We start from the raw sequence: 17504 nt of genomic DNA on the forward strand, positions 1-17504 counted from the left end.
GGCTGCACCCACAGAGCCCCAGGCTCTGGCAGGAGCTGGAAGCTCTGTAGGTACAACCTTCTTCTGTCAGTCACCCCACAGGACCCAGAGAGTAGCTCTGCCTATTGTTTAGATTTTTCTCAGCAAACTGCTCCTTGAGGCAGGAGAATCACCTCTGTTGATTGAATGCTGCTCTGATAGGTGCTGGGGAGATCTTTCAGAGTCTTTAATACGCTTTGGCTGCATCTGCATTTTGCAGCAAGCTGTGATTCCCAGCTCTGTCCTTCCTATCAGCCCCGCTGACTTTGCCTTTAATTGGAGGTAGCATTCCCAGCCCTGCTTGCAGGTCTCTGTGGAGAGGAGAGGAGGGGCCATCAGCTATTCAGAGCCCATCCATGATGGCCATGCCTCCCCACCTCCCTCTCAAATTAATTAGTTTGGTGCTCATGGACAGAGGAGGAGGAGGAGGGTGTCATCTCCAGTGAAGGTGAGGGTGTGCCATAGTCTGTGGCTGGTAAAGGAAAGTACAACGAGAATAAAATGTGCATGGTTCTAGTGACTGTCTCAAAAACCAAAGGCAAGTTTCCCCAGGAGAGGGGCCAGTCTCTATGGGAGGGGACTACAGCCCATGAAGAATATTGTATTCTCTCCACAGCTCCTGCTGTACTTAATAAAAGTGATCCCCAGCACATTTTGAGGCTGCCAGCCTACATTAGGGAGATGTACACTGGACCAGTTCCACTGGCACTTCAAAAATATGGGAAGTCACATCCCATCTCCTAATGCAAGTATGGCAGGAAAACATGAAAATCTTTTTCCTTGCTCACCCCCAGAGCCACTGAGGTGACCTCAGGAAAGGGTGGCAAGTGGATTTAGGTGGATGCTAGAGAAGGAGAAGCAGGTGGACTTCCTGCTTCTTCCCCACATCCTGAAAATCAGCAGAGGAGATCACAATACCAACTCCTGTAGCTGATCCTTTGCTGGCTCCCGACACTTCATCATTGGAGGCAGAAACGTGAGCATTACTGCTTCTGCAAAACCAATTCCAGGCCCCACTCATGTCAAAAGAAATTCCTTATCACCTCCTACGTGATACTTGCCCTCTGCATCAAGGAATGGATCGATTGTGAAGAGCTGTCTCTGAAGAATAGCCAGGAGCAGATTGAAAATTTATGGGTAGGAATGGGACCAAGGAAACAAAGGGAACCTTGTGGCAGGTATCTACTACAGGGCAGCCTGGTGACCAGGGAGCAGAACAGCACTGGCAAATTTTTCAGGACCTTTTCCAAAGAGCACAAGGGTTCTCAATCCCCAAGTGTAGGAAATCAGGAAAGGAAGGCAAGAGACCAGCATGGATGTGTCAAGAGCTTCTGGTCAGACTAAAGGGCGAGAAGGAAATGCACAGGCAGTGGAAGCAGGGACAGGTATCCTGGGAGGAGTACAGGGACACTGCCCAGTTGTGTAGGGATGGCGTTAGGGATGCAGAGGATACTCACAGGGGCTTCTCCAGGTTTGTCAGCCAGAAAGGGAAGGTCAAAGCAGGTTGAATACCACTGGCAAACTGGTAGAAGTGGACAAGAAGGAGGCTGAGGTACTTTTTTGCCTCAGCCTTCACTGGCAGCCTCTCTCCCCACATTCCACAGTGGATGGACTGCCACAGTGGTGGGGACTGGAGCAGCAAAGTCCCTCTCACTGCAAGAGAAGATCAGCTTTGAGACCACCTGAAAAGCCTGAATATCCATAAGTCTATGGAACTGACAAGATACACCCCAGAGCATGGCTGATGTGGTTTCCAAGCCATTCTCCATGATACTTGAAAGGTCATGGCAGAAAAGGGGAAATATTGCACCCCTTTTCTCAAAGGCTAGACAGGAGGACCCCAGGAACTACAGAACTGTCAGCCTCCCCTGAGTGCCTGGGAAGATTATGGATCAGATCCTTCTAGAAGCTGTGCTGAGGCACATGGAGGACAGGAGGTGAGGGAAACCCTGCCTGACCAGCCCAGCCTTAGGCAGAGTCTGAGTCTTCCGCTCATTCACCAGTCCACATTGACAGTCTGTGCCATACCTGAGCTTTGAACATCATTCTTTTTCACAGAGCATTGGCAGAGGGCTCCTCAAGACCACAGTGTGGATGAGCAGAGCCAAAATAGGACCAAACAACCAGAGCAGATGGAAAATGAGGGGTGGATGGGTGTAAGAGACAGAAGTGCTCCTTGTCACTACTCAAGCCAGCTGTTTTCTCTCCCAGGTATCACCACTGTGCTCACCATGACCACCCTGAGCACCATCTCCCGCAAGCACCTCCCCCGTGTTTCCTACATCACAGCCATGGACCTCTTCGTCTCTGTGTGCTTCATCTTCGTCTTCGCCGCTCTCATGGAGTACGCCACGCTCAACTACCTGGTGGGAAACAAGAAACCGCTGGAGCACAGCCACAGGAAAGCCAGGCTGGTAGGTCAGAGGGGCCAGCAGAGCTGGATGCCCTTACAACCCCAGGCTATTTAAAAATATCCTTCCTGAGCCTGCGTTGGAAACTGCTGCTGTGGTTTAGTGCCTGAGCCAGACTGAGTTCAGCCAGTCTTCAGACCACTGTCTGTGCTGGGTCTGAGAGGTGAGGCACAACCAGAAAAAGCAGCTGAGGCTCCCTTAAAACAAGGAGACCCCTGACAGAGCTAGGCACCCTGTGCTCTCTTCAGAATTGCTGGAGAGCTTATCAGAACAGCTTAGAATGACTCACGTGGCTGAATGTAAATGCCACTTTAAGACACCTGTGTCAGTTTGATCTCTGGATTACAGAGGTATCTTAGGTCACAGAGATGCAGAAACCAACCTTTTTTGTGTGGCCTTCCACCAGAAGACATCCTGAGTGTGTGGTAGTGAACCCCTTATGGGGACAGTGGTCATCATTCTCCTCATCCTCATCCTCTATCATGAGATCTGCCCGAGCTGATGGCAGGTACTTCTGACCCACGAGCTGAAAGAGGCCTCTGAACTGGGGCAGAACTGAAACAGAAACAGGTCTCTCCTGGGCCAGGCTCATTTCCCAGCACATCCCCCATATCCCTCAAAACCCCCCACCCTCATATCCCAGGCCAGAGCTCTTCCACGAGGGTCATGATGGGCTAAAAGGAGCCACACACAGCCTTTCCTCAGCTTTTCTCCAGGAGCTGGCAGCAACCAGCAGACACATCTGGGCTGTGTGCTGTGTCCTCAGAGACGGCTGAGCTGAGGGAAATGAGGGAATTGGCCAGAACAGATCGAACAGGTCGTGTTCTGCACTGACTATTATTGGCACAGATGGGGAATCGGTGCAATCAGACCTTTGCTGAGTAGGGCTGTGCCCTGGGGTGCCAGGAAGAACACTCAGGCAGGGAGCTGCCAGTTCCCCCAGTAGGCAAATGTGGTGATTCACAACCAGGTGCAGAGACTGGGGATGATCAGTCATCCCTCTCCATTGAACTGTACCCATGATGATCTGATCTACTGCCAGTTGGGTGGGGGTTGGTGTCCAGAACATGTTTTGTTGCTTTTTCCACCCCTTTAACCCTCCCCCCTCTCCCCCTCACAGCCACCTGCCGGTGCACAGGTGATGCCAACCTTCACCACCATCAACATCAACCACATCATGCACTGGCCCCCGGAGATAGAGGAGGATGAGGATGACGACCCCGGCTCCCCGTGCCTGGAGGGAAAGGAATGTGAGAGGTTCTTTTGCTGCATCGAGGACTGCCAGACGGGAATGTGGCGGGAGGGGAGGGTCCGCATCCACATATCCCGCCTGGACTCCTACTCCCGCGTCTTCTTCCCCACCGCCTTCCTGCTCTTCAACATCGTCTACTGGATTGCCTATCTCTATCTCTAGCCCTTCTTTGTCCTCAGCTGGGACAGACTGGGCACCAGCAAGAGGGGCTTCTCAAGGAGCACAGATAGAGAGAGAACAGCGTCTCTCCTGTTGTAGTCAGCTGTCAGTCTGAACAACCCGACCTGGTGATTCCCTCTTCCTGCTCTCTCATCTCTTCTGAGAAGAACCAAACAGCTTTTTTTTAGCCTTCTAACATATCTTTTTAGAGAATCTACCCTTCCCCAGACAACCTTCTCTCCAACACCACCAGCACTGTACTCCTTGTAAGATTACCCAAAAACATCCTATTCCCATCTCAGGCATTAGGGATTTTGTCAAAAACAAAAACCCTTAATGCGTTTCATTTCTCCATCCAATCCTACTCCGAAATTTCAAGGGAAGTGGTGGCAAATGGAGTTTTCTGCATAATTATTAAGACTGCAAAGGAAATAAAATACATCTTAGGACTTCTGCACCACTTCCACCAGAACAGACTTTGTGGGGTGCTAGAAGCCCGGAAAGGTCAGAAGGAAATAGTGTGGAACAGGACAGCAGTTCAGCTTTCCCACAGTAGCTGGGCTTGGCTAAAACGTTTTGGGCCTGCCCAGACATCTGATGGTGGCACTGACGAGGATGAAGTTGCTGCAAGCCTCCCCCAGCTCCCCGCAGAGTCTCTATGAAGCATTCCTCACGGATCACTCCAGGACACCCACCCACTGAGGCACTGCTGATTGCCATCAGATGCTGATGAAAAGCACTTCACAAGCTGGAAGGGCCCACCTGCCTTACTGGAGCAGACTCTTCAGGGCCCACGGTGACATTCCTGCTGTGTGACCAGGACTCGGAGCAGGCTCTGCACAGCCAAAAGAGGGAGGAAGTCCTGGTGAGAAAGGCCAGGAGAAGCCTCCTGAGCCTGTTGTGAGGTGTTTTTCTTCGGGCTGTGAATCAGAGGGGCAGTGCTGTCCCACGCAGTGACTCTCATTGATGCCACCAGATCTGCGCTGGGTCATCGGAGCCAACCTGAGGAAGGGGTACAGGGAAGGGAACACACCCAGCTGCTGTGAATTCCTGCAGCTCAGATGTGTTCCCTTCTTTATTTTTTTTTTTTTCATAATTGCATAAAGCAAGAGTTTTCACTCTAACTGGATGGCCCCTCCCAGCTGCCATCATCACTTAGCCTGTTTCCTCATGAAGTCAGGAAGTGGAGTGAGTTGTCCTTGGTGGATTTTAAGAAGGACAAGCGTAGCGAGATGGTCCCATCTTAAAGAGATGGAGAAATGCACAGTTTCAGCTGGGGAGAAACTGCATAATAAAGAAGAGGAAACTCAGGCCCAGGGTCCATATTGTGTCAACTGGCTGCCTCCCCATTTACACCAGCTGCTGATGTGGCCCACAGCATGATTGTGAAAAGCAGTGGGCCGTTAATAGTTACTTACTGTGTAAATTAGAAACAGAAAAGATCTTTTTTTAAAAACAGCATGTTTTAGAAAAAAATTAGAACTTAAAAGGCTTGCCAGGAGAAGAAAGCCGGCATGGCTGCAGAGGAAAAGTTAGGAAAGGCTGGCTCACAGGTCAGCTAACGGGGGCAGGAGATTTTACATATTATTGGAGAGCAGTTTGATCTGGTTTAAAGACGGATTTTGACACTGATCTGAATAAGGAAGTGTCATGTTTAATTCATTCACAAATGCAGCCTTACCTGGGTTCCAGATGAACAGCTAGAGCATCTTATTAAGTATACAATAGTACAACACTCAGCTAAGTATAACCTAATAGGGTCAGACCAGCAGAGCTCTGAAAGGGGAAATTGTGCCTGTCTAACCTGTTACAGTTCTTTTAAAATACCAAGTAAGAGATAAAGGTTACTCAGAAGCATAATTTGCTTAGCTACTCCGACAGCTTTTGAAAGGGAGGAAAGAAATTGTGGCGGGCGGTTCTAACTGAGGAAATTGATTTAGCAAAAGAATTATTAAGGAGGTTCTAATTAGAGGAAATTAACTGAGGAGAGGGGGGGAAAAAAGAATTGTTAAGGAGGCTCTAATTAGAGGAAATTAATGTTTTAGAGAGAAAGACACAGAGAGGGAGAAGTCTAAGAAAAGAATCAAAACAACTTGCAGACAAGGGAAGCTGCTGGGTGACAGTGCCGACTCCCAGCCAAGCTGGTTGATGCTCTGCTCCCAGTAGCAAAGCGTTATTAGATGTAGCAACAGAAAAACCTCCTATGACTCAGCCCTACACCGACAGGGAACTGGATTAAACAGGGTCCTGTGATCTCTGTGGGGAGCCAAAAGGAAAGAGCATCCTAGATTAAAACTGGCTCACACGGCAGACTCTGAGTGAAGCACGTCCTCACATTTGGGAAGGCAGCTGTCAGGGGGTGTGTGGGAGGGGACGCCCCGGTGGCAAACCAGGGTCTGTGCCAGATATCTCCTCAACAGGATGGTGGCTTGGAAGGTGTGCAGGCAGTGGAGGCTGCTCTGAACCCAGGCAGCAAAATGAGGAAGAAGTGCAGCTGAGAAAGGGAAGGTGGAATGGAAAAATTAACAATGTGCAACGGTGCCCAAATGGCTGCAATTTGCTGTGGCTTGGAAGCTCTTGGTGAACACACATGATTATCATGGGCAGACATGAAGAACAGACTTCAGCCCTGAGAGCAGCAACTTGTTGAAATGAGACCTTTTACAAAATCAGCCAGGAGAGAAACGGGGTGTACAAAAACCTAAGAGGATGACAGGGACTCGGACAAAGTAGACTGAAAAGATTGTTAGATTTCACCAACAAAAGATAAAGCCAACACACACCTAGGCAGTTTAACCAATGATGGAGGATTTGACAGAGGAAAATAGTCTAGCGTGGGCTGGAGCACAAGGAAGCTGATTACTAAGGCTGGGGAAGGAGGAGGGAGGGGGCTTTTTGGCTTAGGGAAATCTGTGCCCATCATCCATAGCACAATAAATAAAGGCATGCACAAATTCAATCATGTTTTTAATTTTCTATAGTATCTCAGAAAAAAAAAAAAGGGAAGCTAAGAAAAGCCAAAAAAGAAAAATCTGCCATTCTTTTGAAATTACTTTACAAGGCTCCAGTTTCCTTATGAAATGCTTTTCAGGAGGGAACGCAGGGCACAGAGACATCCAGTAGCCATGAGTTGCCCTGCTCAGCGTGGCCCTGGGAGTTGAGCCCCTCTGTGCCCTCCCAGGCTGGCATTAGACACAGACCAGCACCACGGGGCTGAGCTGTGCTGCTCTGGGCAGGGAGGACAGAGGCACCAGGGCTGCTGCAGAGCACTTGGGTTGTTTCAAACCACCTGGGTGGCTCTGCTGCCTCCTCCTCCCATGGAGGTTTCAAAATTCTCCACTTCCCAGGAATGTGGTGGAGGAGCTTCATCCTGCCAGCCTCACCAGCCAAGTGGGCACTGGGCTTCCCTCACCTCCTGCCTCCCTTCCCAGGGACCAGCAAGTCACATTCCCACCCCTGCACATCCCCCTGCCGTGGTGAACACAAACACATCCCAGGCCAGCAGGAGCAGGGCAGTGAGCTGGGGCACTGGGGAGCCCACACCTCAGCTCCTGCAGACAGCTTTGGAACAGGGATGGGGAAAGGTCTGGAGCACAAGGTGATGAGGGGAAGCTGAGAGAGCTGGGAGGGCTCAGCCTGGAGAAAAGGAGGCTCAGGGGGGACCTTATTGCCCTCTAGAACTCCCTGAGAGGAGGGTGTGATGAGGGGTGGTCTCTTCTCCCAGGTAACGAGAAACAGGATAAAATATGCTGTAGTTGTGCCAGGGAAGGTTTAGGGATATTAGGGAATTAGGGAATATTGGATATTAGGGAAAATGTCTTCATTGGAAGGGTGGTCAGGCTGTGGAAGAGGCTGCCCAGGGCAGTGGTGGAGTCACCATCCCAGGAGGTGTTTAAAAGATGTGGAGATGTTACTTGGGGAGATGGTTTAATGGAGTTCTTGGCAGTGTTAGATTTACATTTGGACAAATTGATCATAAAAGGTCTTTTCCAACCTAAATGATTCTATGATTCTATCACTCTACTATCTCAGTATCTAATGATGGGGACTGGAAATTATGATCTCAGCATTTATGTCTTGTGGCCTTTGTTTGGAATATAAAAGGAAATCAGGAAAAAGGTTGATTTTTCATTTCTTCACCTCCAATTCCTACTCTTCCCCTCCAAATTATGCCAGATAAGGAACCATTTTTAGCCTGTATGCTCTTCAGGACAGGGATTCTGTTACTGTGTGTTTGTACTGGGGCTGGCACTCTGGGGCTTGGTCCTTGACTGAGATTTCTGGATGCTTCTTATTATACATAATAAACAACATTATACACTGCCCATCCTCACCACTGTCTGTCTACACCTTGTGAGAAGGGTAAAAGTTATCCCCTGTCCCCCTCCTGATGGGGTTACTGGAGCTGGTGAATTTATTTATTTCCCCACAGAAAATTATCTTGTTGGAAAGTAGGGAAAAGGCGTCACTGATATTTTTGATGGGCGGTGGATATTTTTGGGTTTGTTGTTTTTCTTTAAGAAAGGCAGAAGTTGCTTCAGGTCAGCACTGCTCAGGAGCAGCCTCAGCCATTTAAAGCCGTCGTTTGTAAAGCAGGAGAAGGCCTTGCTTGTTCCCCTCAGCCTGATGCCATTGTAAATAAAATAACTGATGCTCCCCCAAGTGTCTTGGGGTGGAGGGAATTTGGCAGTGATGTTTGGTGGGCTTTATTTCAGCCTTTCTATATCCCCACTCCTGCTTTTGGAGCCACCACAACCCAAAGGATAGCCCCAGCTCTGGAGAAGGCCTGGCTCACGAGCCACCCCCTTGTCCCTGGGCCCACACAGCCACATCTGCTGCACTTTAACGTTTTAATCATTTTTTCCCCCTTTCCTGCCCCACTTTTGGGTGCCAGGGGAGGCATTGCTGTTTGTTGAGGCACAGGGAGGGAAGGTGCTGCTTTCTGAGTGCCCTGGGGAGAGACTGGCTTGGCACCAGGCCACAAATGGAGCACCCCCACCTCTCCCTAGCACACTCTGTGTCCCTCCAAGATTTAGCAGTTCCCAAAATGTTAAAAACATGAGGTCATGAAGGGGGAGGGAAGGGCAGAAGAGAAAGTTATATTAAGTCGTTACTTTTTATATTCCTAATACACATTCATTATGACTTGTCTTCCTCCTAATGCCTCAGATTTGTAAGCCTTGGGAAGACTGAATTTAAGGAGGATAGCCAAAAATGCTCCAAGCTGCGTGCCTCAGGGGAGACACAAACACTCCTGCCTGTACAGGATGGGAGCTGCCTCTCCTCATGGAGAAATGGCTCCATCACCCACTCTGGCAGCCCATGAGGGGCAGGAGGCACCTGCTGTGAAGGGCTGGGGTAGAACACACCTTGCCTCACAGTGTTCTCATCAGAGTGGGTGAGGAAACCCAGGGGAAATGCTCTACTGCCTGCAGACCTCCAATAAAAAAAACATTTAAAAAAAAAGGAAAAAATATTTCTTTTATTTTTTTATTTTTTTAAAGGATTGTGCATGAGAAAATTGACTCAATTTTCTGTCAGAAGGACTCTCATGTCTTTCAGGTTGTTTTTTTGTTGGTGGCACTTGACATGATTTTACCCCTCTCTACTTGTTTTCTTCCCCTTCTACCCACATCTTCCAGAAAAAGTAAATTAAATAGAGTCTGGGCCCTCTCTGTCCCAGGCACACTTCTGAGCCTCTATGACAGAAAGAACAATGCAGGATAGAGGAGAGGTAGGAAGCCTCAATAATTGCTCTGAGCAGGTCGGCATAGCAACATCTCCAGGGAGAGCGCTCCATGGGGTAATTTCCATTCTCTTTAAAGCCCACTTGGGCTGCTGGAGTGGTATAAAAGGGACTCAGGAAATGCCTGTTAATTAGGATGAGCAGCTTCAGGAACATCAGGCCACAGTGCTCTGAGCTGAGCCATTTATCTGAGAGAACTCAAGGCTCTTGAGGACCTCCTTCACAAGGCACAGGATGGGACACATCAAGGCAGGCAAGTTTGGAGTGAGGTGGCAGAGCCATCTCTGAGGGAAGTGCCCCAGCCTGGCTGCTGGATGGCTCTGCAGCCCCTCTCCCGTGCTCACACCACGCTTTGCTGGGCTCAAGAGGCACAGAACCATCTTACCAACATGGGCTGTACGTGTTGTGAAACCCCCAGGGCGCGTGCTGGCTGCCCCTGGGTGAGGTTTTGGGATGATGCACGTGCCATGGATGTCTGAAGAGCCCTGAGAGAAAGCAGCCACTGTGGACAGGAGGTGGCAGCCACGGGTGTCCCCATGATCTTTCATGGACTCCTTGGAAAAACAAACCAGGGACATTGTCACAGGTGCTGGGATATGACTTTTATTCAGCTGCCATAAGATTCCTGCCTTTCATCATTCTGCTGCATGAAAGGCCCAAGGAAGGTGATAAATCTGTAAAAATGAAACCCATCTTTGCAGCAGCCTGTATCACACACATGGGCAGAAACAGGCTGCAGGGAAAGGTTGAGTCATTGCCAGGCTGCCATTGGGCTGATTTGCATCTCTGGAGTGTTACTGACCCTGACAAACCTCCCCAGGAACTTTTGCTGCCACATCCCCTTGCCAAAAGTGTGGTGAAACACAGATGTCTCCTTCACATTATTCTGCTTCTCTGGGTGTTTTCATCTCCTCAGGGTAAAACACTACCTGAATCAGAGATGAGCTGAAGGCAAGGCTGCCCATCTGGGACTGGAGTACCACTTTCCTGGTGTATATTGCTCTTCCTGGAGAAATAACTTTAGATCTGGTCAAAAAATCCCCGTGGCAGCAATTCAGTCCCTCACTGCAATCTGCTTTTCAAGATCATGCAGTCCAGGAAAATGTCCTTTGCCATACTGACTGCTGGGCCAGGTTCAGGCAGCTCTGAAACACGTTTTAAGGCCGATAGTCTCCTCCCATTTTAGCCACAGAAATTCCCAGTAACCTCAAAGAACATATATAGCAGCAGAAATTCAGCAGGTCAGGAAGACAAGGAACCCCTGTCCAAGAGTTTATAGTCAGCATCCCAAAAATGCTCAGTATCTGCTGTGGTCCTTGCCATTCCTTGAGGAATATCCTTCACCAACCAGGCTCTCTGTCACAGCCAGGCCACCCCAGCATCCAACAGAGCTCAGAGAAGGAAGCCAGGACAATGTGTGAGAAGGAAAAGCTGTAGTAAGGGTTTTTAGTCGGCCAGAACTGTCACACCACCAAATAACAGCTACAATAACAATTCTAGGTGACTGAATTTCCAAGACCACACATTGGCCAAACACATAGAAACATAGAATTGAAAAATAGTTTGGATTAGGAGGAATCTTTAAATTCAATCTAGTCCAACTTCCCTGCAATGAGCAGGGAAATGTTCATCTAGATCAGGTTGCTCAGAGCCTCAGAACCTGACCTGGGACGTTCTCAGAGATGGAGCTTCTACCTGAGCAACCTATGCCAGGTTTTCACCACTCTCATTATTTAAAAAATTTGTCCTTGTGTCTAGTCTGAACTCTCCATTTTTTAGTTCAAAACCATTACTCCTTGTCCCTTTTTGGCACTAAACCACAGAGCAAAAGGAACTGCACAGCCCCTGTGGCCCCTCTGCCCAGCACCGCTGGGATATTAAAGCCTAACAGCCGCGTGGAGGAACATGCTGAGTTCATTCAGGCATTTCTCATTAGTTTCCCATGACTTCTCAATATCCTGCTACTCAATATATTCATCTGGCAGCAAATTAGAGATGCGGGAAAAGCGTCTCTCCCTAAGTCATCCAGAGAACACAAAACGACGAAGCAAAATCGTAACAGACAGGGAAACTTCTTGTGAGTCATCATCTTCCCTCCTTCCCCTCTCCCTTTGCAGCATTGCTGACAGCCCCAGGATTGCTCCATGAAGCCTGGAACCAGAAGGTATCTATTCCTGCTTTATTTTTTTTTTTTTGGCTTTCATTTCACATAAGAAAAGGAAGAAAGCAGCAACCGGATCTTTGTGTCTCTCTGCTTCCGACACCTTGTACATGCTCTGCTGAGATTGATGGCCCAGTTATGCCAAATCCATGACATAAATTAACTGTCCCTTTCCCATCATGCCCAAGAAGATCTTACCCACCTACCATCCCCAAAAAAGGAACACCAAACCAACAAAAATAAAAATAAAAATAAAAATAAAAATAAAACCCAAACGAAATAAACCAAACAAGTGGATTAATCAAAGAGAACACCAGAGCAGTTTTGATCAGTGCAGAACAATCCAGGGGTGCTACACATAAAAGGAAGGAAAATGGTCTCATGTCTGTAGAACAAAGGAAATGTTTTTGTCAAATCTTCAGATCAGTGTGTGTTCAAACTGCAAGGTAATTTCAGTGGCATTGGTTTTGCTGTATCATACCACATATTTCAAATTATAGCTTGATCATCAACTTTCACTGCTCAAAAAGGAAGATAAAAACTTGCTCTGGGCTGCTGTATTTTAAAGAACCATTTCTGATTTCTTTGGCCAAATTTTCAGAACAGATACATTTGTCCTTGAGATATGTTTTATTTGATCTGCATTGATATTCACAAAGTAACCCACTTCTCCCTGCCTGAAGGGACTGAAATGTTTGCTACAGGGACTTCAGATAAGCCATTAATAAATGTTGCTGGGTTTAGGGGTTATAGGGTCACCATTCCATGTGGACCCAGAGGTGACCAACACTCCCACAGTGTTTAGGATTTGAATTCAAATTCACTAGCAGTGTATATGTATATATTAGGGGAAAAATTGGCAGGTTGAAACCATCCCCATCTTTCATTAGCTAAAGCAATAGAAATATCTAGTCTGGAAGTCTTGGAATCCAAAAGTGCAGAGAACTGGGTCCATAAACCATCCCACCTGTGAAAAGAGGAAGGAAAAGCAGTGAGGTCTTGGCATGGCAGTCTAGAAAAGCAATGCCAGCTAGAAAAGAAAGGACTCAGCTCATCCCTGGTGTCTGCCACCTCCTTTCTGCTCTGGCACTCCTTACAGTGAGGCTACTGCCCTTGTAAACTGGAAAATTGATATTAAGTGATGTGCAAAAACCATCCAAAGACACAGGAGGTTGCTCAGCCTCTTTGTTCCCTAAGCCATATACACACAGAAAACCATTTTTTGACACCAAATACCTCTTGCAGTGACAGCTTTCACCTGCTGATTGTCTCAGCTCCTCTCCAGGAGGGTTGGTTTGTCTTTTTAACTCTTGAAAATACCAAGTGAAGAGGAGAGACCTGGATTGCTGGAGCTCTGGAATGTATGGACCGTGCTGGCTTTTACCATCTTGGGCCACCCAGAGGTCCAGGCTCTCCAGGAGCAGTGTCCCAAGGGAGCAGAAATTCATTTGGCTGATACATGAGCTGGCAGGAAGAAGGAAGAAAAGCAGGATGTGACTTTAGAAGAGGTTTTACTCCAAAAGGCAGCTGATGAATGCAGGTAAGTCACCTGACCTCACATGTAGTACATGACTTTGGATGGAACAAGCACAGAGGTGAAAATTAAAAAAATTAAAAATAAAAAATAAAATAAATAAAATCCAAAAATAATATGATTTTCAGCCACCTAAAAATGTATCTGAACAGAAACAACTTCTCACTGTGATCAGATTCCAGAGCAAAGCCAGAGCTCTCCTCAGAAGATCAGACTCTTTGTTGATGGCCTAAAACAACCTCTGTCAGGATAAAGCACAAGGACCTCACTTTGAAGCAATTAAAAGGCCTCCTGACCCCAAGCCACCCACAGCAGCTTGCTGTAACATTTCCCAGACCCAGGCCTGGCCCTGCAGTCCCACGGCATGGAGGCAATGGAAAATTGCTCCAGAAAGCTCCAGTACCTGGGAGCAGGTCTCCTTCACCAGAAACCCTACTGTTCTCCCTCACTGGGCCCCAGAAAATTACATTATACCAATCCAGCTACAGATGACCCCTAAGGGGGTCTCAAGTGAAGAAGAAATAAATAAACTGAGACATTTGGCTTTTCCTCCACACAATCCAGGGCAGCCAGGAGACAACCAAGCTTTTCCTGCACCCAGAAATGGGAGAAGGTCCCTGGCAGGACCCTCATCTCCTCATCTCAGGGATTGCTTATTGTAAGGGCAGATTATTACAGTGCAAATTTGATTTTAGCTATAACTGGAAAAAGTAATCAAAGCAAATGCAGCAGCTCGGAAGGAATCAGAGTAGGATTAGAAATAAGAATAGCTCCTGCACTTTGACTTGCTGTGATAAAAATAATAAGAACCTCAGTTTTCATGCTCCAGGGCAGAAAAATGATCTCTGAACAAGGTGTCAGAAATAAATTTCCTCTCACAACAGCAGTCCTCAACTGCCCAGGCCACAGCACAGGGTGTAGGGATGTGCAGTGGGCACTGCTGCAGACACAGCTGGCTGGGAGCCCATGGGCTTGCTCAGGAGCTGCTGCAGCCACGAGAGCATGAGGTGGGCTGCAGTGAATCAGGAGGAAACAAAGCAAGGCCATCGCTCCCTTTTCTCTTTGCATTTCCTTGCTGAATCCTAGTCCACACCAAAGGAAGAGCGGTGAGTTTGTGTGCTGGATTCCAGGAATCCACTCACTTTTTCTGGCTTGGTTATTTGTTTGTTTGTTGTTACATTATTCCATCTCTGTGCAGAGATGGATCACTGCCACCCCTCGCCTCCTCTCCCTCCCCAGGCTGAGCCTTTTAGTGGAAATGGCCTTAGCTGATTAATAAACTGGCTTGAGACTGCTGATCTCTTTGGACCATTAAACCTTTCCCCAGCGACTAGTCATTAATCCCTCCAAAAGTCCTCCTGGATGAGGTTGTTGTTAGCACCATCAATCCTTTTTAAGGCCTCAATTTGCGGCAGAAAGGAGCAGGGAAGTGCTGGAAAGGCTGCATTTGTCAGGTGGTGCCATCTGTTCCAGCTAAGCCAGAGCTCAGCGCCTGCACCCAGGTGAGGGCTGTCCCTGTGCAGCTCAGAGCATCCACCTCAGGGCAGGACAGGCAGCTGGGGCATTGAGGAAGGCCAGGAGAAAAAGCTGGCTGATTTTTCCCTGAATTGCAGTGCCTTTAGCTGGGGCCAGAAGGCTCCAGCACACGCGGTTACCCATGAATTCCTGCTGGTATCTGCAGAGACTGTCAGGAAAATTACTCCACAAACACCAGAGGTTCATGTCCAAAGAGGAGACAGAGGAGTCCTTTTACTTTATTCGAACAAAGGGAGAGGCCATGGGGCATTCCCCTGGGGTGTCTCAAATTTTTGGAGGATGCAGCCTCCTTTTTATCCCAATTTCCCAACTGCATGTCCCTTCTCTCTTTCCCCATTGGCTGAGGTACCTGAGAGGTCCAGGCTTCCCAGAACACCTGATATCTAATATTCCCTTCTAATGCACAACCCTCCCTCTTAATTTCTAATTCTTATGGAATTTATGGTGTTTTCCCATTGTTCTTTTCATATTCCAATATCTAATTTCATTTATCAGCAAACCTACAGTTTGTTTGTAAAGGCAAATATCTTTTTTCCATTCATCAATCAGTGGAATTCTTCCCATCGTTTCTTTATCTCTCAGTGCTAGTTTTACCTACCAGCAGACCCACAGCTTGTTTGTAAAGACAAATCTGTCATTCCTCTCAAGATTCTTTCAAATAAACGGGGCTGGGACAGCAATTACCCACAGCATTGCTACTTACACATCCCAGCAAGTCCCCTTGTCTTAGCTCCTCTTCCTAATTCCAATGTCTGCATTATTAAAGCAGCCACATCTTCAGCCAGAAGACTTGATTTGCCTTAATGTTGACTCTGGAAAGTGGAATTTCCACCACCCAGTCCATAGCCCCCTGCCACTTTCAGCCTCTTCCCTCACTGCCAGCTCACTAGCCGTGATTATCTTTCCTTAGCTCTTCCAGGACTTTCTCACATCCTTAAATCTCATTACTTTGAGCCATGCTTAGGGGCTGGGAAGGAGGATGGTGGCAGCAGAGGTGCTGAACTGTCCCCGCCACTGATGGTGGCAGCATGGAAATCACATCTGCAAAAGCACAGCCCAATGTTTCTGCATTTTAACCTAAAACCTCACAGCTATTTTTTTTTCCCTCCCCTGTGTCTGAAAAGTTGCAACTTTTGAACTCTGGGTTTTATGTCCACGTGAGGTTTTCAAATGAACATTTAAGATCAGCTTTTATAGATATGAGGTCATACAAGCCTGTCAGCTGGGGCTGCACACAGAGCAAACCCTGCCCCAGTCCAGGCTGTGCTCCTGCATCTCGCACTGCTGTTAATGCTCCACTGGCACAGCAGGGAAGGCAGTGAGGGATGATGCTGGTACAAAAACTGTGGGCAGCAGTTCCTGGTGTCAGTTGTGTGAGGGATGGCTGCCTGGTGTTCAGGCAATATCACAGAAAACAGCTTCAACATTTAAATTGGTCGCTTGATTTTACCACGATGCCTTTGCTCCCAAAGCATGACCAAGAGGGGCAATGAGAGGCAGAACCCCTGGCACCAGCACAGCTTGGAAAAGGATGTCTCCATGCTTGGCCAAAGAGATGATCAGTGCCATGCTCTTGATTAGACTTCCCATGCCTCTGTGCTTCATTTGCCAGCTATAATTTGGAAATGACCCTGTCAGTTCTGTCCTTTCAATGTGAGGCTTCTTCTACCACTGTCCTACCATTAACCAGCAAAACTTCTCCACATCCTCATCAGAGGGCCAGGTATGTTTCTTCATTACCAGCACAGCCCATGGCCTGCTTGAATCTGCAGATGAATGTGAACAGAAGTTTCCAGAAGCCTCTGTGGCTTTGGCAATGGTTTGGTTGGTGTTGAGCACACCACGAGGAGCCAGCAACAGCTGGACTCCACAGGGGAAAAAAGGAAACAGCCACACACACATGCAAAAATCATCAGTCAGGCTCCTTCTAAATGATTAATGCAGTGCACAGAGAAAGGCTTTTCAGCTCTCAGATCTTCACATGATTATATAAACCTTAACTCATTGCAGCTACCGAGGACCTGTGTTTGTTTGTGGGCATTAACAGCTGCTGTGGTGTTATAATTAGAGCAGAGAGTGAGGAGTCCCATGGGGAAACAGAGGAAACCCCAAATTGCTCAAGTCATTTAAACATTCAGGGAGATAAAACACTGCAGAGAGGTTCTGGAGTGAGCAGTGCTCGAGGGAGGGAGGGGTTACAGCCACCACAAAAGTTGTTTCTGCTCCCTTGGGTCCAGACAATTAATTATGGTTATTAATTATTTAGGATCCCACAGTAATAATTAGTGGAATAATCACCTCAGCCACTGAAATCGTAGAATCACAGAATTATTTGGGTTGGGAGGGACCTTAAAAATGATCTAGTCCAACCCTTCTGCCATGGGCAGGGACACTTGTCACTATCCCAGCTTGCTCCAAGCCCCATCCAACGTGGCCTTGAACACTTCCAGGGATGCAAGAGCAGCCAGAGTTTCTCTGGACAACCTGTGCTGGGGCCTCCCCACCCTCACAGGAAAGAATTTCTTCCTAAAATCTAATCCAAACCTGCCCTCTGTTAATTTAAAGCCATTACCCCTTGTCCCATCACTGAAAATCCTTGTCTAAATCCCCTCTCAAGCTGTTTTGGAGCTCCTTTAGTGTCCCTTGAGCCTTCCCTTCTCCAGGCTGACCAGCATGGTCCTACTGCC

The 17504-nt window shown here is 47.9% G+C and overlaps 1 protein-coding gene across 1 annotated transcript in view; it reads left to right on the forward strand.

The window, feature by feature from the left end:
- Positions 1–6799, forward strand: part of LOC111929330 (gamma-aminobutyric acid receptor subunit gamma-4) — a 34666-nt gene extending 27867 nt beyond the window's left edge. The window contains exons 8-9 of the mRNA XM_086850262.1: positions 2230–2432; positions 3550–6799. Coding sequence (XP_086706388.1) covers positions 2230–2432; positions 3550–3843 — 497 coding nt within the window. The 3' untranslated portion in view covers positions 3844–6799. The remainder of the gene's footprint in view (positions 1–2229; positions 2433–3549) is intronic.
- Positions 6800–17504: the final 10705 nt, after the last annotated feature.

Source organism: Cyanistes caeruleus, chromosome 14, assembly GCF_971803275.1.
Source record: "Cyanistes caeruleus chromosome 14, bCyaCae1.hap1.1, whole genome shotgun sequence".
NCBI classification, from domain to species: Eukaryota; Metazoa; Chordata; class Aves; order Passeriformes; family Paridae; genus Cyanistes; species Cyanistes caeruleus.